Here is a 26,339-nt window from a genome sequence, read left to right as displayed (position 1 = left end):
ATATATTGAAAAGATGATTTCTCTCTACTTCTCTGCAGCCATCACTGACATATATAAGAATACATATGTGCACGTGTCGGTTTCTGACCTATCTCTTCTGTATTATTGGTCTATTGTCTATCCCTGTGCCAGGACCACCTCATTTTAATTCTAGTTTTAAAATAATTATTGATGTCGGGTACAGCATCACCAGACAGGCTTTTATTTTATGCTCACCAAGCAACTTTTTAATTACTGTTTTAGCTTTTTAGGTACTCTAATACCAGGAAGATGAGTATCCTCATTTGACATTCTGTTAACAGTGCTGTTATTCTAAAAGAGTTTTCTCCATTGTATGTTTTAAAAGTCGTTCATATATCTTCTTCCCATTTGGATTTGGCTACTATGTACCAGAATCTCAAAGATGAATTGATTGCTTCTATGCCTAAATTCATTTTTCCTCCCATATACATCCTCTGGGCCCTGATAAAAGACTAGTTTTTGACTTCTGAAGGTGAGGACAAGACAATGCTGTTCTGAAAAGCTGCTTTCTGGCCAGTTGCTTGCTGGCAATGCTCCCTTTGAAACCATTACATTATACTTGTTAGGGGTGTTAGGATTTGTAAGTAAAATGTCTCAGTGTGGATTTTTTGAACATAGAGTATGATTTTGTTTGTGAAACAAAGTTGTTCCTTATTCCTAAAACAAATACTTATTGAGTACTACCATATTCTAGGTCCTGTGTTAGGTATTGGGAAGGGAACTAATGATGTATTTGAAAGTTCCTACTTTTATGGAGTTCTCTTTTGGAGGAGACAGACAAATAAATGGACACTTTTGATCCATTGTGATAAGTCTTATGAAAGAGTATGTTCAGTGCACTATGAGGGCATGTAGTTAGGGCCTCTCACCCATCCATAAAGTCTGAGAGGGCTTTCTGGAGGAGTCCACATCTGAGCAGGCTCCTGAAACGTAAGAGATTTGAATTGGCAAGGTCAAGTGAAGAGAGAAGGGAGGCAGAGAAGGGCAGTTCAGTCAAGTATGTGGGAAAACCTGGAGTTTCAAAACCTGATGTTTCTTCTTCACAAACAAGAGCCTGGGACATACTGGAAACATTATAATACTTTTTATAAATTAGCAACTCTGTCTTAGAAATTTTCATTCCTGATTTATAAGGAGTAATCAACAGTTTATCTTGGATAATTAGTAAAAGCTATTAGTTTCTAACAGTGATTTTTCAGGGGCTCCGATTCCCTTTTTTTTAACTGTAAAAGATGATTTGCATGTAAAGCATGCAAAGGAATTACTATACAATAGTATTCTACAGTCATGTGCCACATAATAACATTTCAGTTTATGATGGACCGCATACATGTGGTCCCATCAGATTATAATGGAGCTGAAAAATTTCTTTTGCAGGTGACGTTGTAACCATTACGAGCCATCATAATGTTGTAGTGTAGCGTATCACTCATGTTTGTGGTGATGCTGGTGTAAACCTGCGCTGCCAGTCATACAGAAGTATAGCACATACAGTTATGTCCAGTGCCTAATACTAGATAGTGATAATAAACACCTGGGTTACTGGTTCGTGTATTTATTATACTGTAGTTTTTATCATTATTCAAGAGTGTACTCTTTCTACTTAAAAAAAAAACAAAAACAAAAACAAAAAGCTTGCTATTAAACAATATGTCATGTTACACTGGCATAGTCTCATGCATGTTATACGGAGGGTGCCAAAAGCATGCATACACATTTTAAGAAAGGAAAACAACTGTATTAAAATGTAATACTCAATATATACCAATAATAAAAGATGAATACTAGTCATGTTTGACTTCTGTACAATTACAAGAGCTGCTCAAAGTAGTTGCCATCAGCGTCCAGACACTTCTGATTATGGCGACCTACTGCTTGAGCAACGCTGACCAAAGTGTCCACTTGTATACATATTTTTGGCACCCCCAGTATTATCTCAGCACTCAACTCAGTACACAACTATTTGCTATTCCCTGACTTCAAGTTGCTGGGCCAGAAAAAAAGAACATTCGGTTAGGGAAGGAATGACTCAAATAGCCTCTTTGGCATTAGACCTAGTCACCAATAAGGGCAAATGTGATAAACCAGCGAGGTTGGCACAAGGCAAGAAAGCAAAACTGGCTCTAGCATCAGTATGTGCCTGAGAGATATCCTAGGTTGTACAGCTTGCCAAGAAGCCTTGTGGCTTACTTGTTGGGCTTTCAAATCTTAATCTAGAATCTAGATCCTATCTGTAAGTTTGAAGTTTTATTTTAGGAAAAATTGTGAGATTTATTTAAGAAAGCTAGATGTCATAAACAAGTATGTTTTCCTTGTCTACATAACTAGCCATTCTTTCATGGAAAGAAATTAGTAAGTTATCTTGACATATTTTACTGAGACATAAAGATTACTCCTTGGTGTCACATGTTTTTCTAGATAATTGGAAGGTGGTTTTTTCATAACTTGTATGAGTATTTTCTCATGTAACTGCCATGGTTGTTTTAAAAAAAAAATAATGACATTTGGAACCTACAATCTATGTTAATTTACTTGAATATCAATATGATCTTTATGGAAGGAAGATCTTTTGGTAAAACGTGAAAGAACTACTGCCTTTTTAATATGTTCAAAAAAATCAGTAAATAATTTGTTTTGTTAGATGATTGTGATACAGCATCATGGATTGGAAGGTCTCTGTCATTGGAAATAGAAGCATTAATGGAGCAAGTACAGAAACAACATTTAAAAAATTACTATAGGGTGTGATATGTGTGTTTACACCTTTACGAGTTGTATATGTGAGACAGCTTAAAAGGTCAGTTCCAAGAAGAGCCTCTATCTTCCAGCGGGTTCAGTTGAGCTACCTAGCATGTCAGGCTGTCATCATTTCTTGCTTGAATTATTGCAGTTACCTTATAAACTGTCTGTTACTAGTTCTCCTCCATTCCCATCCTTATTGCCACACAAGAGTGATTTTATCACTTCGATGCTTAAAGTACTTTATTGAGTCCCCCTCATCTTCAGGATAAAGTTCAAACTCCTTAACAATTTTTACAAGGACTTTCATGGTTTTGGCCTTGCTTACTATCCAGCTTTATCTCTTGCCATTTTACACCTTTTGTTCTGTTCCCTTTGTGTGTCATTATCTCTTGCTGGCCCTTTTTTACTATAAATACTCTTCTTTCTTTTTGTTTTGCCCCTTCCTCTTATTCTAGAGTCTTCCTATATCAGTTTCGGAGACACTTCCTTCAGGAAGTATTCGCTTATCTTCCAAGTCAAGGTTAGGTGCCCCTGTAGCATTTTATTAAGTCTCTGAGTTCAGGGACCAACTTGTTTGTTCAGGCCTTACTCCTATTGCTTGGTGTTTATTGAATAAATTAATGTAAAGTTAGTACCTCTCAGACTTTTTCACTGACAGAAAAGAGAACGTCTATCCCCTATGGGTACACAAAGATACCTACCTACCTGCTAAAGGCACCAAAGTTTCTTAAGGTTTCGCGTTTTATTTTGAAATTTGAACAATTTTTTTGAAATTTGGTTTTATTTTTATAATTTAAAATATAAAGACCTGTCCTTATTAGTTAAATTATACAGTATTTCCCTAAATTTCCAATTAAAATAGACATTACTGAAAGATGTGTCATGGTACACCACCAAATTTTCTCTCAATTTTATCATTCCATTGCTTTTCTTTCTTTTTCTTTTGTTTTTTGATTGACATATTCTTTCTTCAGCTATGTGATCAATGCTGATTTTGTTACAGGTGATTTGGTTAACCTGTAGCACCACTCCTTATTTTATAAAACAATTTAATTTGAAAGTAGTCCCTGCTTCAAGGACTTAAAATTTATATTTACAACCTCTAAAGACCAAGACTTATGTTGCTTTCTACTTGATTCTGCTCTGACACTGTCATGCTTGTTCAGTGATTGTTCAGTAACTCAATTCGCAGCTGAAATTAGAGGGAATGTGTTGGAACTCTTGAAAGCTTTTAAGTTTTGTTTAAAATTTTAAATATTTTTGCTTTCATTATATCTGTTGATATATACATCAACAAAAAAGGTAGAAAGGCATCACTTTGCAAATGGAGCTCCACAGTCTTTATTTTCAGTATGCATTAGGAATTCAAGTACATAGTTCTTAACATTTAAATTGCTATATGGAAGTAGGATCACAATATGATCTTGAGCTCTTATCATCAGTATTGTGTGCTGGACCTGTTCAGTGGTAATAAGAAAACATGATGTGTTTTTAAGGTAGGTGGACTTTTACACTTGATCTTAGCCAAAAGGCCGAGAAGCGATAAGGTAGATGGACTTTTGATTGCATACTTCAGACACAGTAAATCCACATTCGTTGAACTGTGCTGTGTTTTCAGCAGAGGCTATGTTTTTCAAAATGGATTAAGTTTAGGGCAAAAAAAGATGTTTTAAGGGGGAGCAAAGGATATTTTAATCACTCCAGGAAGAAAAGTAGTTAGAGAGTGACATCAGCAAGATGACAGACTAGGAGGTCCTAACACTTGGCCCCCCCCAAAAAAAAATGATTAAGGAACTAATGATGAAAATAGCTCTAGGACAGTTCTGGAATGCAGTGAAGAAGCTGCAGCAATCCTGTGGAACACAAAAACTGAGAACAGCTTCATAGAAAAGCATAGGAAGCATTTTACCTGCACCACCTCATCCTTTGGTCTTGCAGAGCTTGACACCAAGAGGGATTCCCTTGGCAATGACCTCCCTTTTGCCGGGAAAAGAAGAGCAGGAAGACTCCAGCAGCTTTCACCACTGCCCTGGAGAAACTCAGAAGCTTTTACTACTGCTGTGGACACCTACAGCTTTTGCTACAGAGGACCTCCACTGCCCTTGTAAACACTGACTTCAGCTGACGGAGCTACCAGGACTCCACCTCACTGAGCCCCCCCGGGAGTAGCCACCTCTGTGTCTCCCCCTTTCCCACTTCAGGAATACAGCCACTGCATCACCCCCACATGGGGTCTGGAGCCATCTCTTTGTCTCTCCTCACTTCCAGGCTGGAGTTGTCATCGTCCCCCTTACCCCCCTATCCTGGTGCCACTGTGTTCATGCCCCAGGTCCTGGTTCCATAGCCATTCACATGTACCCAGACACCGGGTGCTGCAGCTGATCTGCCTGTGTCTGTGCTTCAGGCACTGGCATTGCTGTGCATGTGGGTGGCACACCCATGCTCTGGCCACTGGTGCCACCACTGAACTCATGTGCATGGCCTGGTGCCAAGAGAGATCCTTGGACACAGCTTCTCCCTTCCCCTCACTGCGGAGAAGGACAGCAGAAGGACCCCAGTTGCATTTAAAATTATCCAATCAGAAGAGAAAAATGACTTCCTCCAAAAAAAAAAAAAGAATGAAAAATAATGAAGAAAGCCTATGGGATTTATGGGACACCATCACGGGAACTAATATATGCATTATTGGAGTGCCATATGGAAGAGGTGGTTGGGGGAGGGGACAGAAAGCTTACTTAAAGAGATAGTGACTAAGAACTTCTTAAATCTGAGGGTGAGCATCCAGATTCATGAAGCTCAAATGTTCCCATACAGGATCAATGCAAAGAACAGTGTATTGAGACATATTATTATCAAATTGTCAAAAGTCAAGGACAAAGAATTTTGAAAGCAGCAAGAGAAAAGCAACTTGTCACATACAAGGGAACCTCTAAAGAACTATCAGCATATTTCTCAGAAGAAACTTGCAGGCCTGGGGAGAGTGAGATGATATATTCTAAAATCTGAAAGAAAAATCTGTCAACCAAGGATACTATACCTGAAATGAAGCCGGGATAAAGTCTTTCCCAGACAAACAAAACTCAAGGGAGTTTGTCACCCTTAAATCTGCTGTAGAAACCAGCAGAAAACCAGAAGAAAGCAGGAAGGGCTATACTTACATCAGGCAGAATAGACTTTAAATCAAAAACTGTCTTTTGACAAAAATTTTGTTGCATAATGATAAAAGGGCCAATTCAACAGAAAAAAATAATCATTATAAATATATATGCCCCCAATATCAGAGCACCGAAATATATAAATTAAATATTGACAGGTCTGAAGTCAGAAATTGATAGCAATACAATAATTGTAGGGGACTTGAATACCTGATTTACTATAAGGGGTAGAAAAATCAATGAACAGCTGGCTTGAGCAGTGCTACAAATCAAATGGACCTAACAGACATATACAGAACATTACACCCAACAGCAGAATAATTCATGTTCTTCAGCACATGAAGAACGTTTTCCAGGATAGATCACATGTTAGGTCACAAAACAAGTCTTAACAAATTTAATAAAATTGAAATATCAAAAATCTTTTCTGACCACAATGAAATAAAACCGGAAATCAGTAACAGGAAGAAAATGGGAAAATTCACAAGTACGTAGACTAAACAACACACTCATGAACAACCTTTGGGTCAAATTGGAAATCAAAAAGACATTTTAGGGGGCAGTCTCGGATGGCTCAGTTGGTTAGAGCGTGAGCTCTTAACGACAGGATTACCGATTCGATTCCCACATGGGCCAGTGAGCTGCGCCCTCCACAACTGGATTGAAAGAATACGACTTGGAACTGATGGACCCTGGAATAACACAGTTCCCTAATATTCCCCAATTAAATAAAAAAAAAGATTTTAAAAGTATCTTGAAACGAAGGAAAACAAAACACAACATACTGAAACTTACAGGATACAGCAAACGCAGCTAAGAGGGATGTTTATAAATGATAAATGCCGACATTAAAAAAGCAGATGGATCTCAAATAAATAACTTAATTTCACACCTCAAGGATCTGAAAAAGAAGATCCAACCCAAATTTAGCAGAATAAAGGAAATAATAAAGATTTGTGCAAAAATTGAGAATAAAAACAATAGATAAGTAGGAATAATAAAGCTAACAATTGTTTTTTGAAAAGATAAACAAAATTGGCAAATCCTTAGCTACAATAAGAAAAGAGAGAAGACAAATAAAATCAGAAACGAAAGAGGAGACATTACCACAGAGCCTCAGACTATTACTATTATGAATAATTATACACCAACAAACTGTATAACCTAAAAACATGGTTCAATTCCTAGAAACATACAATGTATGAATACTGAATCAAAAAGAAATAGAAAGCCTGAACAGACAAATAATAAAAAGAGTTTGAATCAAAAATCTGCCAACAAAGAAAACCCAAGACCAGATGAGTTCATGGGTGAATTCTACCAAAAATTCTAGGAAGTATTAATATCAATCTTAAAGTCTTCCAAAAAGTCAAAGAAGACTGAATACTTCTCACAAAACTCATTTTGTGAAACCAGCATCCCCATGATACCCCTTGACACAGACACTTCAAGAAAATAAAACTATAAACCAATATCTTTAAGGAATATAGATGCAAAAAAGTTATCAATAAAATACTAGCAAACTGAACTCAACAGCACTTTAAAAGGATCCTACACCATCACCAAGTGGGATTTATCCCTGTGATCAAGAATGGTTTAACATACACAAATCAATCAGTGTGGTACTATACCTTAACAAAATGAGAGAAAGAAACCACATGATCAACCCAACAGATGCAGTGAAAGCATTAACAAAGTCTGTATTCGTTCATGATTAAAACTCAACAAAATAGGTATAGAAGGGATTTGCCACAATAAAGTCCATATATATATATATGTAATCCACAGCTAACATTATAATCAATGGGGGAAAACTGAAAGCTTTTCTTCTATGATCTAGTATAAGGTACAGGGGCAGGATTCTCAGTTTCACCACTTCTTTTCAACATAGTACTGGAAGCCCTAGCCAGAACAATTAGACAAGAAAAACAGATAATTAGCATTCAAATTAGGAAGAAGTAAAATTATCTGTATTTTTAGATGACATAATCATGATCATATACATAGAAAACCATAAGACTCACCATCAACAAAAAAAACTCTTAGAACTAATAAAGTAAGTCTAGTTGTGGTATACAAAATCAACATACAAAAATCGGTCATGTTTTTATCACAAAAAAAGAACTATCAAAAAAGAAATTAAGAAAACAATCCTATTTATAATCACAACTAAACAAATAAAATAATTAGGAATAAACTTAACCAAAGAGATAAAAGACATGTACACTGAAAACAGGTTATTATTGATGAAGGAAAATTAAAGAAGGCACAGATAAATGGAAAGACATACTGTGTTCATGGATTAGAAGAATTAATGTTGTTAAAATGTCCATACTACCCAAAGTGACCTATGCATTCAGTGCCATCCCTATCAAAATCCCAGTGGCATTTTTTACAGAAGTAGAAGAAAAGAATCCTAAAATATCTATGGAGCCGCAAAAAACCCCAAATAGCCAAAGAAATTTTGAGCTAGAACAACAAAACTGGAAGCAGCATACTAACTAATTTCAAACTATATTATAAAGCTACAGTAATCAAAACAGTATGGTACTGGCATTAAAAAGGGGGGGGGGCATTATTAGACCAATGGAAAAATAGCCCAGAAATAGATCCATGTACATCTGCAGTCAGCTGTTCTTCAGCAAGTTGTTCCAAGAACACATAATGAGGAAGGATAGTATCTTCAGTAATGTTTTGAGAAAACTGGCTATCTATATACAGAAAAATGAACTGGAGCCCTTATACAAGAATCAACTCATTATCGATTTAAGACTTACATGTAGGACATGAAACCATAAAACTGCTAGAAGAAAACAGGGAAGAAGTTTGACATTGGTCTGGGGAATGATTTTTCTTCAGTATGACACCAAAAGCACAGGTAATGAGAGCAAATATAGACAAGTGGGATTGCATTAAACTAAAAAGCTTCTGCAAAATAAACAGTCAACAAAATGAAAAGGCAACCTATAGAATGGGAGAAAATATTTGCAAACCGTATATCTGATAAGGGGTTAATATCTAAAATACTACAACTCAATAGCAAAAAAAAATCAAGATTGGTTTAGAATTTTTTGTTGCTGTTAATGATATTTGAATGAAATTTCAATTTATTACATCATACTTGTAAGACATCTCAGTTCAACTTGGTTTAACGTTTGATACAAGTTGGATAGCATTTATCTTACTAGATTCCTCAGGTAACTTTTTCCCACAGGGCAGTTTTATTTCTAAGATCCTAGGCGATGTCCTGCATCACTCCTGCCATCTGTGCCTTTCCCTCTGTTGTCTCTTTAAGCTACTCAACAGGGAATTATATCACTTCTGAGTGAATGCTTTTTTTCCTGTTCTTTTTTTTTTACTGATTTTTAAAAATAAAATCGAGTTAATAGTTATATATTACTATATTCATTTCTTTATGTCTTTCCAGCTTTGTGTAATTTATATCATAATGTAAAAATTCAAGGGACATATTATTTATGGAAGTAACTGAGATGTTACAAAAGAATATTTAAACGTCAAAATAATCTTTTATTTTTCTACATTGTTTCTTGGAAATACTGGTAAATTCTCTATTTTATGTCCAAAGCAGAGCAAAACAAATTGTGGAGTTTTTCTGATTGGAATATCAGAAAAAATATTTAGGGTTATTAAATAGAAAGCAAGTGTTTCTTTTCAAATGAAAGTTGAGCTTCTTATATAGTTCACATTTTGTTCAAGAGATAGAATTGCATCTATTAAATAAATTATTAAAGTCCCCATGTCATGTAGTTAGAGGATTCGTGTTTCATGCCCAGCAGAACAAGTCAGCAATACAGACTTTATAATGTAAATTGTAAGTTGTTTCCTTTTATCCTTCTTTTTCAAAGAATTATAAGAAGCATGGATACTTTTTGTTTAAATTTACATTTAAAATAGAATAGTTTTGTAAAATTTATAATAATTTGTTTTGATTTATAATAATTTGTTTTAAATTTTATTTAGAGAAGTATATTTTATTTAGAGAAGTACAAAAAATATTTTTCTTATTTTTATGTATATCCTAATATTTTCCTCATAATTTTTATATAGAAAATGTTCTTTTGTGGCAAAATGCAAAATAGAATTAAGGTGGATTGTGCAATACTTTGAAGTCAAAATGGATTTGCTCTTGCCTTTATTTTGTAAGACTATAAATTTGTCATTTTCTTTCCATGACCATTTTATCTGTAGAAATTAAAATGAATTTTGCTGTTATTATTGAAGGTTGAATTTTGACAAAAATGGTATTTTCTACAAGTTTAGTTTTTTAAATATATATATATATATATATATTCGTTTCTAAATATATAGTAACGATAACTACTGAAGCCAGTTAAGTATACATAACATATATAATCATTAAGCTAAACTTTTTGTTATTTATTTAGTGAGCTATTATACCTGTACCCTTTTTTTTTCCGCAGTATTGTCTTTAGATACTTTATATAGAGGATCATGTTGCTAACAGAAACCTTACCTACATTTTTATCGAGCATTACTAATGAACATCAACTTATGTTTTATAGAATACTTTTAGTTTTTAAACCTTTATTTATTTTATTAACTTTTCAAACATGGCATATTATATAAGGATGTACCATTGATTTTGGTTTTTAAACATAGTGCTAAAATTAACTTTAGATTATTTTAAAGAGTATCTCGAATAGAAAAAAAGTTAAGATTCCAGTGTTATAATTTATATATTTATTTTGAGAAAGCTGAATTCACTTGCTGTCTTTTAACGTATAAAAGCTAAACTATAAAATAGTTTCTCGTATTATATGTAGTAAGTTATATTATTTTGATCACATAGCTTTGCCTTTTCTATATTGCAGGTTGGCAAATAAGGAAGCGGTATTGGTGTTTAAGATTATGGGCTCTGGAGTCAGAATGTCTGGGTTCAAAAATCAGGTTCTATCATGTCCTAGATTTGTGACCTTAGACAAGTTATTACTCTCTGGGCCTCAGTTAAAGACTAAGATAATATATAGTACTTAACTATCATCAAGTTGTTTTGAGCATTAAAGTTTAAAATGCGAGAGATTATAACAGTGCCTGGCAAATAGGAAGCAATAAGGATTACTGTTTAACATTTTGGGCTCAGGAGTCAGTGTGCTGCATTCAAATCAAGATTCTATCTCTAAATAATAATATTAAGATCTGGAAAATTCTACTTATTCGGAGCTTGAATATCCATAGCTGTACAATTGGATTGTATTGAGATTGTAGCTGTGTGCTGTTAAATAGAGATTGTGAAGGTCCTCCTGAAGAGGTAATATGCATTTTTAAATAGCATATACTTGCTTGCCATGGATGATCTAGAATGTTTCAAAAACGTAGGTTTATGTGTAGATAAATTAACCATAATCTTAGAAATACTTATGTAGAATGGCTTTATAAGCAGATTCATAGTATAAATAAGATTTTAGGGGTAAATTCCATTCGTATCTTGGATGAAAATATATTCTATATTAGTGAGATCTAAGTTAGTATAATTTTATTTGTTTATGATGTTACAGAATTCATGTCTTTAGTTTAATTTCAGTTTATTTCCGTTGCAGTTTTATGTACAAGTGGGATTTATCAAATGCTTCTATACTTAAAACTATTAACTAGCTAACTTCTGGTATCATGTCATTTAAAATAATAAATATTGGAGTGGTCCGTTAGCTCAGTGGGTTTGAGCGTGGTGCTCAAGGTTGCCAGTTCAATCTCCACTTGGGCCACTATGAGCTGTGCCCGCCTTAAAAATAAATAAATAAATAAATAAATAAATAAATAAATAAATAAATAAATAAAATAATAAATATTGTTTTAATACTGAGATAAAGATGAAAAACAAAGCTGAAGCTTTTTAGTACTTTTTGTTAGAAAATATATTTATTTCTTGTCTACAACCATATTACTGTTTTAAAATTTTAAATACATAAAGTATTTTCAATGAATGTAGAAAAGGGGCATTTAGTCAGGTATTGGATGCGAAGGGAGTTGTGTGAGTACTTCATTTACATTAGGCATCTTTGACCTTTTTCTAGTGGAAAAAGTTTTTTTTTTAATTTGTCCAAAGTCACAGTATATATTTATCTAAAAATTTGTTAAGTAAGAGATTTACCATTAATAAAGCCTAGCACCTCTCATTTGCCAGTTTGGTTTGTATTTAGTAACTGAAATCTTTCACATGGAATAGGTTAAGCAAAAGGGAAAACTCCCATCTTTTATAAGTAACTTGACCTTACCATAGCTCTGTACTCATACTACATTTCCCTCTCTTTACTAGGCATCCACACTGAAATATTCTGCTGGCTTTTCTGATGTAACATGGCAGACACTAAACTCATTGTCTACCTCTCTCCTTCTGCCTCCCTCTCAGCCCCCATGCCCTAAACCACATGCCTTTCTTCTATTCTTTCATTTTGATTAATGGTGTTGCCATTCGCTCAAGTCAGACACTTTAGAATTATCCTAAACTTCTCTTCATCCACATCCTCTACATCTGTTTAATTAGCTTATTGTCAATTTTCCTTGAACAAAGACTAGAATTCACCCCTCATTCTGCCACCACCGTTAACTGCTTGATTTAAGAACTCATATTTTGCCACCATCCACTCCCTACTGTATTCCAGTTTTCTAGTTGTTTTTTAAAAAATACTTCAACAAGCACAAAATCTTTAGGTCAAGTTTCTTTGACATTTTGGACCTTGCTTTCATCTCCATTCACAGTCCTCTGGTGTGTTCTTGGTCTTTTCTGAACACACTTTCATTCATTTCCAAATGTTTATATAACGTCAGCTATGTGCCATTGTGCTAGGTGCTTTGAGAATGCAGAGGTAAGACAGACATGGCTGCTCGTCATTAGTGCTTACAGGACGCATGCATATTGTTTCTGTGTCTTTGACCATGCTGTTTCACCTGCCCTCTCAGTGGTTATTAATTTTTCATGCCCTACTCAAGGGTCATCTCCTTTCTGAAGTGTTTGTAACTTCCCATGTAGTATTCTTCTTTGTGTTCCAGTAATACATTATATTCATACCTCCATTATAGTACTTACCATATTATATAATATTTGTTTATAGTTGATCTTTCCCCCTAGATTAAAATGGGAGGGAGGGAGATGAAAGAGGATCACAAAACTAAGGACTGGGGTACAGGACAGACAGAGGCAAGAAGGGAAGGAGAGAAAGAGAAGCAGTATGAGCAATAGGTAAGAACACAGATTCGGAGCCAGACAGGGTTGGAATCCTGACTTTGCCTCTTATTAGCTGGGCACATTGTTTAATATCTTCACAATTTATAATGGGGATAATAATAGTATACTTGTGAACATTAAAAGGATTAACATATGTAAAGTGCTTAAAACAGTGACTAGAACATAATGTATGCTGTACGTGTTTGTTGCTGTTTTTATTAGCAATAACTAGCTTTCTTAGGTGAGCTATGTTTTTTTATGTCATTTAGTTTTCTGAGACGTGGGAGATTTTCAGGGTGCATAATATCTAACCCTGTGTGTTCTCTTAAGGTATCAAATTTCTGAGTGTTTTGATAAAAGGAGAACTGTACATATTTCCTATTTACAGTGTAATATTGAATATAAGTATATTGAGCATTTTGGTTCTTCATAAAATACATTGAGCATTTTGCCTCTTCATATCAGATTCTATTCTGCTTTTGACCTTTCTAACTTTTAGAAATCCTGATGATAATTCTTCTGTTTTCATTTTCACCTCATCCGTCTAGTTTGATACATACCACTGTATTTATGTCATATACCTGAGATCATTTTATTAAAATTTTATTCTCTTTCCTGACTGTTCTTCAGCCTAAGAATGAGATGGGTAGTGCTAACACCTGGGCGTAACTTCTTGGTTCTAGTAGCAGGAACTGTTCCTCAACACCAGCCTGATGTTCGGATAGCACTTGTACCATTCCTGCCACCTCCTCCCCTCACGCTCATTCCCTGTCCCTTACAGTGTCACTCTGCTCCATCCTCTACCGCAATACTATTGACCCAACTTTGAATAGATGCGTCCTAGCATATCTACGACAAAGCTAGGGATGCCTGGCTTTCGCAAGTAGTGAAACGCTAGGGGATTACAGCACTCTTCATTGACTGGTTGGTGACTTCATTTTAAACAAATGAGTTAGGTGCTAATTGCCATGGCTCTTCTGATTAAAGAAAGAATCTTGGAGGAGATGACAGCTTAGTTACTGCTTGAGCAGTGGAGGAAGAAACAGTAGGTTACAGAGGGTATTTGAGGCTCAGGATTCATTCCCAACTAATACTTGAGTATTACCGTGTTTCCCCGAAAATAAGACCTAGCCAGACCATCAGCTCTAAGGCATCATTTGGTGCAAAAATTAATATAAGACCCGATATTATATTGTATTGTATTATATTATGACCCGGTCTTATATTATGTTACATAAGACCAGGTCTTATATTAAAATAAAATCGGGTCTTATATTAATTTTTGCTCCAAAAGATGCATTAGAGCAGCTGGTCTGGATAGGTCTTATTTTCGGGGAAACACGGTATATATAAGGCACTGGGGAATACAAAAATTTAGTTCCTGTTGACTCCAAATGACCAGTGTAGTGACAAGTAATGCAAATGTTGAAAGGAAAGAGAGATTGCTGAGGAGTGGAGAAGGTGGAGAAGATTTTGTCTGTTCTCACTCTACAAAATCTCCATGAGTGATTTCATGCAGTCTCTTGATACCAGATTCTCTTGAGAATCTGGTAGTCCATCGTAACAAAATTTCATTGAGTTTCTGGAATATCTGTCTCTGGACCATTGCACATGCTGTTTCTTCTGCCAGGAATGGTGTTAACTTGGCTCATTTTTACTAATTCTTAGAATATAATCATAGAGACCATAACTTTCAGGAAAGCTTACTTGATTTTTCAGCACTGAATTAAGTGTTTCTGTAGGTCTCACAGCCCCTGTTCTTCCACAGTTGTAGCTCTTAGTAAGCCATGTTGTAACTGCCTTCACCAGACTGTTCAGGGAAGACAGGAAGTGTGTATATGATGATACCTGGTGTATGGCTGCTCCTCCAAAAATACCGGTTGGTTGAGTGGATGGGGGGGGTATGATAGAAAGGAGACGTGGTCAGTCTAGGCACTGGGCAGAGGATGAACAAATAAAGGTGTGTGGTAATACATATAGCTGATTCCGAGGCAATGAGTGGAACCATTTGGTTGGAGTGTGATATTGAAAAGAGACTGGAGTTTTGAATGCCAGATTAAGAAGCCCAAAGTTTATTTAATAGAAAAGGGCATTAAAACTTTTAGAAATAATAATAATATACATTCTCACAAATTTGATTAAGTAATATACCTATGCATGGAACATAATATTTTCTAATTCTTGTGTTAAAATTTTTGTAATGTCCTTCAATTAACAAAGCATATAACTGCCTATTTTGTAAACTCCTGTCTTTTAAGGTTGTTCCAACATAATGTATAGGGAAACTTTTAGAAGATTTCAATAAATTACTGTTGAATGAATTGAACAACTCTTTAAACGGTGCAGTTTGTTTTTATTATAAACAAAACTCTTGTGAACTATGACGGTTTAAAAATGTAATTCAAATAAGGCAGTAATCTAACATTTCTATGGGGGTTTCCTTTTTATCTGTAGCTTAAAGAAGAATAAATGCTTACAGCTGTGACTTTTTTTTCTCTAGTATCTCCAGAGGCATTTGGATTTTTGTCAGCTGTTGGGGTGTTTATTATCTTGATGCTGCTACTTTTTCTCTATATTAATAAGAAGTTCTGTTTTGAAAATGTTGGCGGGTTTCCAGATCTTGGTTCGGGATACAGTACAAGGAAGAATTCACAAGATAAAATTTGTAAGTATCATTATTGCTTCTCTTGTTTGTTCTTTATATCTGTGCTACCCTATTTTTTTTTTTTAATATATGATAAAAAGGTTGGTTTTGACATACTGTAAACTAACCTTTGAGCCATGATTCTGTGAGACTAAAAGATCTACTAAGTAAATTATGTTCAATTATCTTTCTGTTGCCCACAAGTTTCTAATATATTGCATAAAGATTAATTGTATACTATCATAACACTTTTGTTTTTCATATGTAAGATTGCTTTTTAGATTATGAGTAGATGTGATTTAAGAAGAGGGAAGTATCTTATTGCTTTATATAGCTTAAATCCATTGTCCAAATAACTCTCTAGAGAGCTTTTCCCCCATGTCCATAGAATGCTTTTGAATGTATTTACCCTTTTTTTTTTCTAAACCTACTGTTGAATTCTCAGCTGATACATAATTTTATTGTTTGGAGCAGGTGGTTTTCTTTAGTAGCTTAGTGTATAGTTAAAGTCTGGTTGTAACAATTAGGGTTCCTCTCCCTTCCTTAGTGCCATAGGCATTATATCACTTACTATTACTTGATACTAGGAAAGATGACGGCTATAATATTGTTCATTCTCTTATGGAAAAGTTTTCCATGGAGTTATTTTTTAAAAATTTTATGAGTTCTTTATTTGCTATTTCCAAAGACTGGTTTATATAAATGATAGCAGGAGCAGGTTGACAATTATAAAAGAAAGGTGTTAATTTAGTAGAATTTTGAGGAGCTATAGCAGAGAAACTTTGCATTTCTTGTCTATGTACATATGTTGGAGAAACGTTTTTCTCTTCCTACTGATAACTTAAAAAGTGGTAGCCTCATTGATAAAAAAAAGTCTATTTGTTATTGAATTACATTTGTGACTTGCGTTAGGGAACTGTAGTACTTGATGTGGTTTCTATTTGATTAAGTTTGTGTTTCTCATACTTAAGCCCTGCTTTTCGATCAGTTGTATAGAATGAACTGTTAAAGAGATCTCTTTGGGCAGCCTCCAGTAATTCAGCATTTCTGGTGTTTCTTTGGTCTAATGACCCCTTTACACTCTTCAAAATTATGGAGGATTCCCAAAGAGCTGATGTTTATGTGAGTTGTATTTATTGATATGTAGCATATTAGAAGTTAAAACAGGAGTTTTAAAAATATTTTTATCAATATATTTGTAAAAAAAATCAAGCCTATTACATGTTAGTATAAATAACATTTTTTAATTAAAAATATTTGTTAAAAAATGGTGAGAAGAGTGACATTGTTTTACATTTTTGGAAAATATCTTTAATGACTGGCATAGTAGAAAAACAGCTGGATTCTCATATCTGTTTCTGCATTAATTTGTCATGTAGCCTCATGTAACTTTTTTACTTTCATTGTGAGCAAATGAAAGTGAAAAAGTTAAGTATCTTCTTACTATTATTACAAAAATAGTTTTGACCTAGAGGACCAATGGAAAGGTCTTGCGGACCTTCTTCATTTTTTCTGAGCCTTGTTTTTCTTTCACTTATTAAATAGGAACAATAATATTTACCTCCTAGAGTTATTGTAAGATCAAATAAGATAAAAATTTTAAACAGTGCTTTGTATATCATAGCTACTGAGCAAATGTTCACCCTCTGCCCTCCCCTGTTCGTCCTCTATGCACAATTGTTTAGATGTTTTTTCCTTAATATTTTTCTTAATTTGAAATGATATTGGCAGTTTGTTAATAAGATAGAGTAGTTCCCCTACATAAGCTACTAATAAATGAACTAAAAGTATATAATAAAAGTCCTTTTTATACTTCTTCTTGCAGGTATAGAATTAAAAAACAATAATATTTGAGGGGAAAATATTGCCTTGCTGCTGTTATGATAGCTATAGAGTGGGAAAAAATGTCGTTACATTTAAACCACGTGGTTTGATTTTTTTTTCTTTTTCGGAAGAGTCTTTGCTTCAACATGTTTCTTTCAATACATAATACATTTACAGAAAGATTTAAAAAGCCACAATGTGAAATACTAATATGGAGCTCATGAATAGCAACATTTAAGTAAATGTTAAATTCAGATTCCAAAGTGGTTATTTTAGAAGAGAAAATGTAATTATTGCACCTTTTAGGGACAAGGAAATAGAAAATGGCATTTTTCAGAACTTTTCAGCAGAATCTGCCTTCAGTGTCCTCTCTGGTGGACACAATCAGTAATGCTGTAGAAGATTTGACCACTGCTGTTGGGGAAGTCAGCTATGCTTTGACTGACTCAGTTGCTGAACAGGTAACAAGTATGATAAATGGCTTTCGCTCAGAAGAGGAAAGGGCAGCAGCAGCAGCAGAAGTAGATGCTTCTCAACCAGAAAATGCCATGTTACCGGAAGTCTCCCAAAACATTAGTTGTCAGAAAACACAATCCGATTTACAGCACAGAACAAATCAAAGAAATTGTAATACTTCAGTTTCACAAAAGCAAGCTCGAGGACTAAATGAGGAAAGAGTATTTAAACATATTAGTGATAGGCAACAGACTCCATCAAAATATCAAGAGACCAATAATGCTGGTGATTCTTCTTTGAAAGACCATGGGAGGGATGGCAGAATATCCGCTGTCAAGCAGAATGCAAGGACAGGATCTGCTTCTCAAGAACTTGGACATACTGACAGTTATAAAAAAATTGGATTAGGAATTTCCAGTAATGGTAGGAATGATTTAAAGGAGGTAATGTATCCAGAAATGAAAGAAAAGCATTTAAAGAAAGCTGAAAAACATATGAAAAGTAAAGGATCCAAAGGGAATGAGTATTCAGGAAATGAATGTTCTCCAAAAGGTATTTTATCAAGCAATAGACATATGATACAGAAATCTGTTATGAAAGAAGACATACATCCAGCACCATCAACTAATTCTAAAGATGAGTTATGTGGAAGAATCAAAGAACACATAAATCCAACAAAATGCTACAAAGTAAAAGGAGACATAAAAGGAAAGAAAAATGAAGCCATTTCTGCCAAGAAAGGAACAGCAAAGAGTAAAGATGAAAAATATTCTAAGATAATACCAGAAAAAGGTGAGGTCTCTTAATATGGGTTTGAGTGATAAAATTTTTCTTAGATTTTTTTTTTTTAATTAGGAAAACACCATCCAAATTTCTGAACTTTCCTATACATGCCTGTATATCTGTTATAAGACTTACTTGAATTCTCTTACTGGGAGATGTTTTTAAAGTCACTCTTTTTTTTTTTTTCCTCACAATCATTACAAAAGCATGTATGTTATTTGTACAACTCTTTAAGTTCAATATTGCCCTTGGTCCCTGCCTTATTTGGCCAATTTTTCAGTGGCCCTGATTTTTCTTAATGTCCATTTATTTTACAACCAGAAAATCCATGGTGTGCTGTACTAGTTAGTATGCATGTTCAAGTTGGAATTTATTTGGTGTGCTACAGTTGCATTTTAAAATTCTATGTTTATGTAACTAACCCCTAAGTCCTTTGTACAGTGTTGTTCAAGTCTCTCCCTATAAGTATCTATATCAAATGTCTTATATTTTTCTTTGACAGCAATAGATTTTCTTTTATTGAGTAACATGCTTCCGGATATGTGTCTGTTCATTTAGCCATACATTCAGAATTTTATGACTGTTCTGTGTTTACAATGAGTAGACATGAACAATCCATAATTAGTTGTGAATTCTCTGTGTAGAATTAAGAGTCCAACTAAGTTACTTATAGTTTTCAACCACAATATTTTTGACAATTTACAAAACAATTAGCCAACAGTTACTTGGTTTTGGTTGCAGAATTGCTTCATACTGTTAGTACTTCTGGTAATACCTCAGTCATTTCCACTTATTGCTGATCTGATCACAAGGCCAAAAGTGCACTGGCTTTTATTTATAAAACATGCATGTGGAATTTTTCTGTAAATTTAGATTCTCATAAAATAAAAAAATCTGAGTAGCAGTAGAAATGAGGGAGACTTTTTCAGTTCTGCTACATGACTTTATATGTAGTAGGGATCTGCTATGTATCAATTATATAAATGCTTTTAAATGATATAATAGAGACTGATTCAGGATGAATGAGCTAACTCATTCATCCTGAACAGAAAAGGAATGCCAGTTTTTGGGAATATAGTCAGCCCTCAGTATCTGTGGATTTCATATCTGCGGATTCAATCAACCATGGAACAAAAATATTTTTTTAAAAAATTTATGTTCTCACTAATATGTGCTATGTATGTAGTTAGGTCTATGGTGATTGCACTGAACATACACACTTTGTTTTCTTGTCATCATTCCCTAAACAATACAGTATAACAACTGTTTACATAGCATTTACATTGTATTAGGTACTATAAGTAATCTAAAGATGATGTAAAGCATACAGGAGGGTATACATAGGTTATAGACAAATGCTATGCCATTTTATGTAAGGGACCTGAGCATCCTTGGGTTTTGGGATCTGCAGTGGTTTTTGATAGCCTTGATTAAGTTTTGGTAGTCTTATTACTTGAAGTAGCAGAAATAAATAAAATTAAACAGAATAGTTCACATATTATTTTTATTCAGAAAAGAACAGTAAAATTCATGTTAGTAATAAATACTTCACAAGTAGCAGTACAGAGTTTTTAATTTTGTTTTGATTTGTTTTCCTTAAGTAGCATGCTGCTACCCAAAGAAACCAAATACCTCTCAAGTATTCTAGATTGTAGTCAGTACTAAACTTAAACAAGTTAAGTTCTAAAAATCATTTTAAAAGTTATATGACCCATAGATTATACTTTCATATAGCTGAACTGTAATATCACTAGTTCCTGGGTTGTAGGTTCTGACATAGAACTTGTAATGTGCAGAAAGAGGAGGGAGACTTTCCTTCTCTGTTGCTAAATGCAGGGCTACTTGCTGCAGTATTTTATAGTAGGTGAAGTATGACTATAGAATTTCTAGTTATTGTCCTCAGCGCTGATCTGCTGCCTTGGGACCACCACCATGGTATCCTACAAAGTGCTGTAAGCTCTGAACTGGGAGTCACAATGCATCCGTTCTAGACCAGATCTGCCATCATCTCAGCACCATCCAACAGAGCTTTCTGCATGAGGGAAAAGCTCTGCATATCCGTATGGCTCCATATAATAACCACTAGCCACATGTGGCTATTGAGCATATGAAATGTGACTAGTAGCACTGCGGCGCTGGATTTTAAGTTTTATTTTTTTTAAATAGCTGCATGTGGCTAGTGACTACATACGGGGCATGCAGAATATGTTTTACCCTTTTATGGTTTTATTTTACTGAACTAAAAAGTAGGACTTAGATTGTTGACTTAGAAGCTCCCTTCTTCTAACTCTAAACATTCACTTTCTATCCCATATTTTAAAATTACTTATTGTGTGTCCCCCCACTTGAATTTCAAACCTTGATTTCTTTAGTACAGATGATCTCAACTGAGTATAAAGAGAAAAACATCTAGACTAAACTCATAAATTCCACCTGTTGTGGTCTCTTCATCCTTTTAGAGTTGATTTATAATTCTAAGAGGGTTGCATCTCAGTTTAAATGCATCTCAACATGAGACAGTTTCAAAATTTTTACTGTTTTAAAAGGTAATAACTAGTGCTTTCTGAAATTAAAAATATATATATATGTATATATATATATATATATATATATATGTATATATACCATCTAAAATTTTACGTGAAATTTAGGTATACGTAAGGAAAATTTTCCTAGTTATTCTACCGTTCATAGATAATAAGTATTAAGTTTGGTGTATATCTTTCCATATATTTTTATATGTGCATATAAATATATGCTGCATGTGTCTATATTGCATGTAAGTGTGTGTGTGTGTGTGTATTTAATTGAGAATATAAATATACCTTCTATTTTATAACCTCTTTTTTTTGACATGGTGTTACTCTTTCCCTGTACTTGTAAGTTCACCTTCTCATTTTTAATGCTGCACAGTGTATCTTGCATAGACATAGCGTAATTTACTTAACCAAGGCTCGGTGATGGATGTTTAGGTTATATTTTATTTTTGTTTTCTTTTATTATTAAACATAATACAGTGAATTGTCTCAACTATGTATCTTTGCTCACCTGTTAATTATTTTGTTAAGCTGAATTCTTAGAAATGGAATTGGTAAATTCCTAGAAATGGATCAAAGACTGTACAGATTTAAAAGTTTGATATGTATTTCAAAATTGCTCTCTAGAAAACTTTGACCAGTTATAATTTCATCAATAATATATATCTGCCCGTTTCCTTGTTGCACTCCCAGCACTAAGAATTGTTAGTGCTGAAAATTTTTGCCAAGATGACAACCAAAATATCTCTTATAACATGGATTATTTGAATCAGGTCCATATGTACTGGCAATACTTATAACTACCTTTGTGTACTACTAATCCTTTAAAAAAATTACACAAGATAGCAAATCCTATTTTTTTTCATGTGTAACATAGTTGGAAAAATCACTGTCACTAACATTATGTATATAATTAGAATATAACGATTCAATCTTTTTCTAATAAAACATAAAATTTAAATCTTGGGCTTCTTAAATGAAAAAATTATAGTTCTCTAATGCTGAAAATTCAGATTGTGTGTGTTTATATATATGTGTGTATATATGTGTATATATATTTGTGTGTATGTGGATATATATGACATTATATATGTATCTCTGTGAGTATATTAAATTCATCATACTTTATTGTATTAAAATTTTGATTTGCCCTCCTTATCATTGCAAATAGATAATTCCTACATGGACAAAGATGAGCATGGTTCATCCTCTGAAAGTGAAGATGAAGCACTGGGTAAATACCATGAGGCCTTATCCAGAACACACAATTCCAGACTACCACTGGCTGATTGTAGACAAAAGAACTATACTTGGGAAACAAGACAAAAATATAGTCCTCTATCTGCAGAGTATGATGGATACAGTAGTGAAGCATCAATAGATGAAGGTAAGACAGGCTAATTATTATTATTTTGTTTAGATGACAAATTAATAGTAGTAGATTATTTTTCCCTAAAATTCTAGGCATCTGTGGTTGCACAATAAACGAAGTAGCCCATACAGTAGAGTCACAGTTTGGGGAATATAATTTACACAAACTCAAATGTTTGTACTCAAGCCAAAAACCAAAACACCCAAAAGCAAAACACTACATTAAATACAATATTAACACTAGCTCTCTTTCCACAAGGAACATACGCCTAGCAAGCATGAGCTGTGAACCTGTTGTCCTCTCAGATGGAATCAGTTCCTAAATACCTGTAGCAAGAACTGATGATGGTCTAAGTATCGAAGAGTGTTGAGCATGATTCCAGCGTGTAAATGTATGCTCCTTCATTCAGTATGGCCCCGAAACATGAGCCAGATACTTCATGTGGCACATAGCAGAAGAAATGGTGGTCTGTTCTGTGAGGGAGGAAAAATTGTCTGAGATGAAATTTATTGAGGCTAGTACTGTATTATGGTTTAAGGATGATTTAAGGAATTTTCAAGGATTATTTTGTCTCTAATTGATTTGTCTTCTGTATTGACATTAACTTTAGAACTCAACCTATGTAAGAGATACAAGTCCACTCTCACGTTTTTATGTCTTTCTATAAGAGACATAAAAGAGGTTTTGCCATTAATTAAAGCATATTTATTTCCATATTCACGTAAGTTGTTCATGTGCTTGATACAATATATGACTACTCACACAGTAATTATTGTCTTTATACCCAGATCTGAAAAAAGAACAGTGTATCTTAGACAATGTTTTTTTATTATTATTCTACAGAACACAGACTATCCTTAATTTAATAGCTGTGGTTTGTGTTTTAGGGCCTATTACGATTGATGACTTAAAGTTTTACCTCAATACATGCAGTTGTCAAAGGATCTGCATCATCTTTGTTTGTAATTGGCTTAATACTAAGTAAAGATTGATATGCTTCCTTTTTATTTCTACTTCCTTTTTATTTCTATAGGTATAATAAGAAATTAATCAAATACTGAGTGACTACTATATAGAAAGATCATTATGCGATGCTAGGGAAGAAATAAAAAATATTAGACCTGGACTTTACCCTCAAAAAAACGTTTCTAGTACTAGAGAAAATAAGACATGTACTTGCAAAGATAACTAAATAATGCAAAGCACTAAAGCCAGTTCCCAACTTAGGTACACCCCAGGCTCATGAATAGTAGAGCAGAAAGAGAATGGGTTTTGAAGCCTGACCTTGTTCACATTCTGACTCTGTGACTTAACATATTCACTATGAAACCTTGCTAGTGGAGTTAATTGTTTATAGGATTTTACTGTTTTATTGTGTCTAAAATGTGGCTAATGCCTTCCTGATAGGGTTGTCATCAACGTTAAATGATACATGTGGCAGTTTTTAGCATAACGTCTGACACCTAATAGGTAAGTGATCAGTAAATAATAGTTGCGGATGAGAGCAGTGACAACAGGAGGCTGATGGTAGCGAATAGTCATGAACAAGCCCTGAGTTTGTAATCTGTGGCCCGAGACACTTCCCTTTTTGCAGCTTCCATTTAGGATTTTTATTCTCTATTTATCCCTCCTTTACCCTCATCTCCTACAATTCTTTGCTTCTTCCTTGTAGTCCTGTTACTCTATTATGGCTCTGTGTCTGGCAGAAGCTATTAGAAGAGAAGTATAACCTCAGTGTCTCTTCTGTTCTTGCCCTAACTCTAGAACTGGTTGGTGAAAGTGTCCTGGAATCCCTTTGTCATTTCAAGACCCATCTGTACTTTCCTACCCCTTCTACCCTACTGCAAATTATTTGCTAAAACATCCAGGGTTGATTGATATTAGGCATTCTGAAATTAGACCTATTTATTTCTTAAACATTTGTTGATAGCTTTTTATGTGCCATACTAGATACTATGGATAAAAAAATGAATAAAACAAGCTTGTTTCAGAGCGCCCACAGACTGAAGGAGGAAGACTATGAGTGTATGTATAACATAATGTGATAAGTGGCCTGTTAGTTTCATGAGCACAGTGCTGTAGAAATGCAGAGGAGGAGGAGGTGACTCAGACTTTGGGAGGTGGGGATATGGAGAAGTCTAATTCAGTCTTCAGAGAATAGGTGAAATAGACTTAAGTGAGAACTATTTCAACACCATGGAATGGTGATTGCATGAAAGTAGAAGAGTGTATTTCAGTGCCTTTAATTTAGGATCTGTGTTTGGAGAATGGGCACGTATTAGGATTGAATGCGGTGCTTAGTAGTTTGGACATTGTCTTATAGGAAATATAGAGTTCTGGAAGATTTTTAACACGGACAGTGTGACACTTTTAGATCAATGTATCTAAGAAAGATTATTTAACTACTGTAACAGAAGGTTAATTGGAGGTAGGAGCTCTTGGAGGCAGAAAAGACCAGTTATATAAATAGTGATGAAATCCTCATTGGCAGTGAATTTAGGGGTAAAGAATTCATAGATTTAGGGATGGTTTCAGTATATCTTGGTGAATGACTGTGTGTAATGAGTGAGGAATCAAGATTTTTGTTTACTTTAGAGAGCATTAGAGAAGTAAGTTTGTGGGAGGAGATAATTTAGGTTTGGTGATGCTAACTTTGAAGTGTCTGTGGAATATCCAGGTGGAGGTGGACATTCTTATTGTTAAAATGCTGTCATGGGGATTTAGGATGGGAGATGACCAAGTGATAATGTAAGGTACAATAGACTAGGAGATGGATTTTGTGTCATAGATTATTGCTATTGAAAAATCAAAGATCACTATGAGCGATTCCGTGGAGGAGGGGAAGAATGGGAGAATTTGATTGGAAAGGGAGATTTCAGAGCTCAAGATCTTAGGGAAAAGCAATTTCAAGTGATAGTAAATTCTGAACATGCGTACAGGCAAAGATGCAGACGAACTACATATAAAATGCTAAAAAGTTTTAAGGAAGGGAGTGAAATACCATCTGTTGGGGAATGTGAAAGAGCTTCGGAGAAAATGGCATTTGGCCTCAGCTTTGAAGAATGGATAGAAAGTGTGTGAAAAGAATAAATAGAGGTATTTTTAGACAGAGGGAACTTCAAAAATCCAAGATGAAAAGTGGTAAAATGTAGGGAATATTTCAGGAACAGAGAGAATTCTGCTTGGCTCCAACATACATGTATATGAGGTGTGATCAAACAGTACAATTTAAATTTAAAAAATTTATTATAGTAAAAGACACATTGCCATTAATTCCCCTCAGAATACTCCCCCTCACTTCGAAGACACTTATCCCATTGTTTTTGCCACTTTCTGAAGCAGTTCTGGAAGTCCTCTTTTGTGAGTGTCTTTTGTTGTTCCTGTTGTGGCTGCCTCGATGTCCTGAATCATTATGACTTTGGGGAAGAGCCAGAAGTTGCACGGTGCCAGATCCTGTGAATAAGGTGGATGAGGACACACTGTAATGTTTTTATTTGACAGAAATTGCTGTACCAGAAGCGATGTGTGACACGGACCCATTCTGTTGTGATCACGAAATACAGTGACTGCTGCTGCCGAGTGCCATCCAACGGAAAGACAG

The 26,339-nt window shown here is 34.5% G+C and overlaps 1 protein-coding gene across 3 annotated transcripts in view; it reads left to right on the top strand.

Annotated features, from left to right (window-relative positions):
• LOC117014785 (synaptotagmin-14) overlaps positions 1 to 26,339 on the top strand; it is a 226,261-nt gene that overhangs the window by 40,870 nt on the left and 159,052 nt on the right. For all 3 annotated transcript variants that reach the window (XM_033092992.1, XM_033092994.1, XM_033092993.1), the window contains exons 3-4: positions 15,623 to 15,787; positions 22,538 to 22,753. In XM_033092992.1, coding sequence (XP_032948883.1) covers positions 15,623 to 15,787; positions 22,538 to 22,753 — 381 coding nt within the window. The remainder of the gene's footprint in view (positions 1 to 15,622; positions 15,788 to 22,537; positions 22,754 to 26,339) is intronic.

Source organism: Rhinolophus ferrumequinum, chromosome 22, assembly GCF_004115265.2.
Source record: "Rhinolophus ferrumequinum isolate MPI-CBG mRhiFer1 chromosome 22, mRhiFer1_v1.p, whole genome shotgun sequence".
NCBI lineage: Eukaryota > Metazoa > Chordata > Mammalia > Chiroptera > Rhinolophidae > Rhinolophus > Rhinolophus ferrumequinum.
This window is presented reverse-complemented; position numbering and strand designations above follow the sequence as displayed.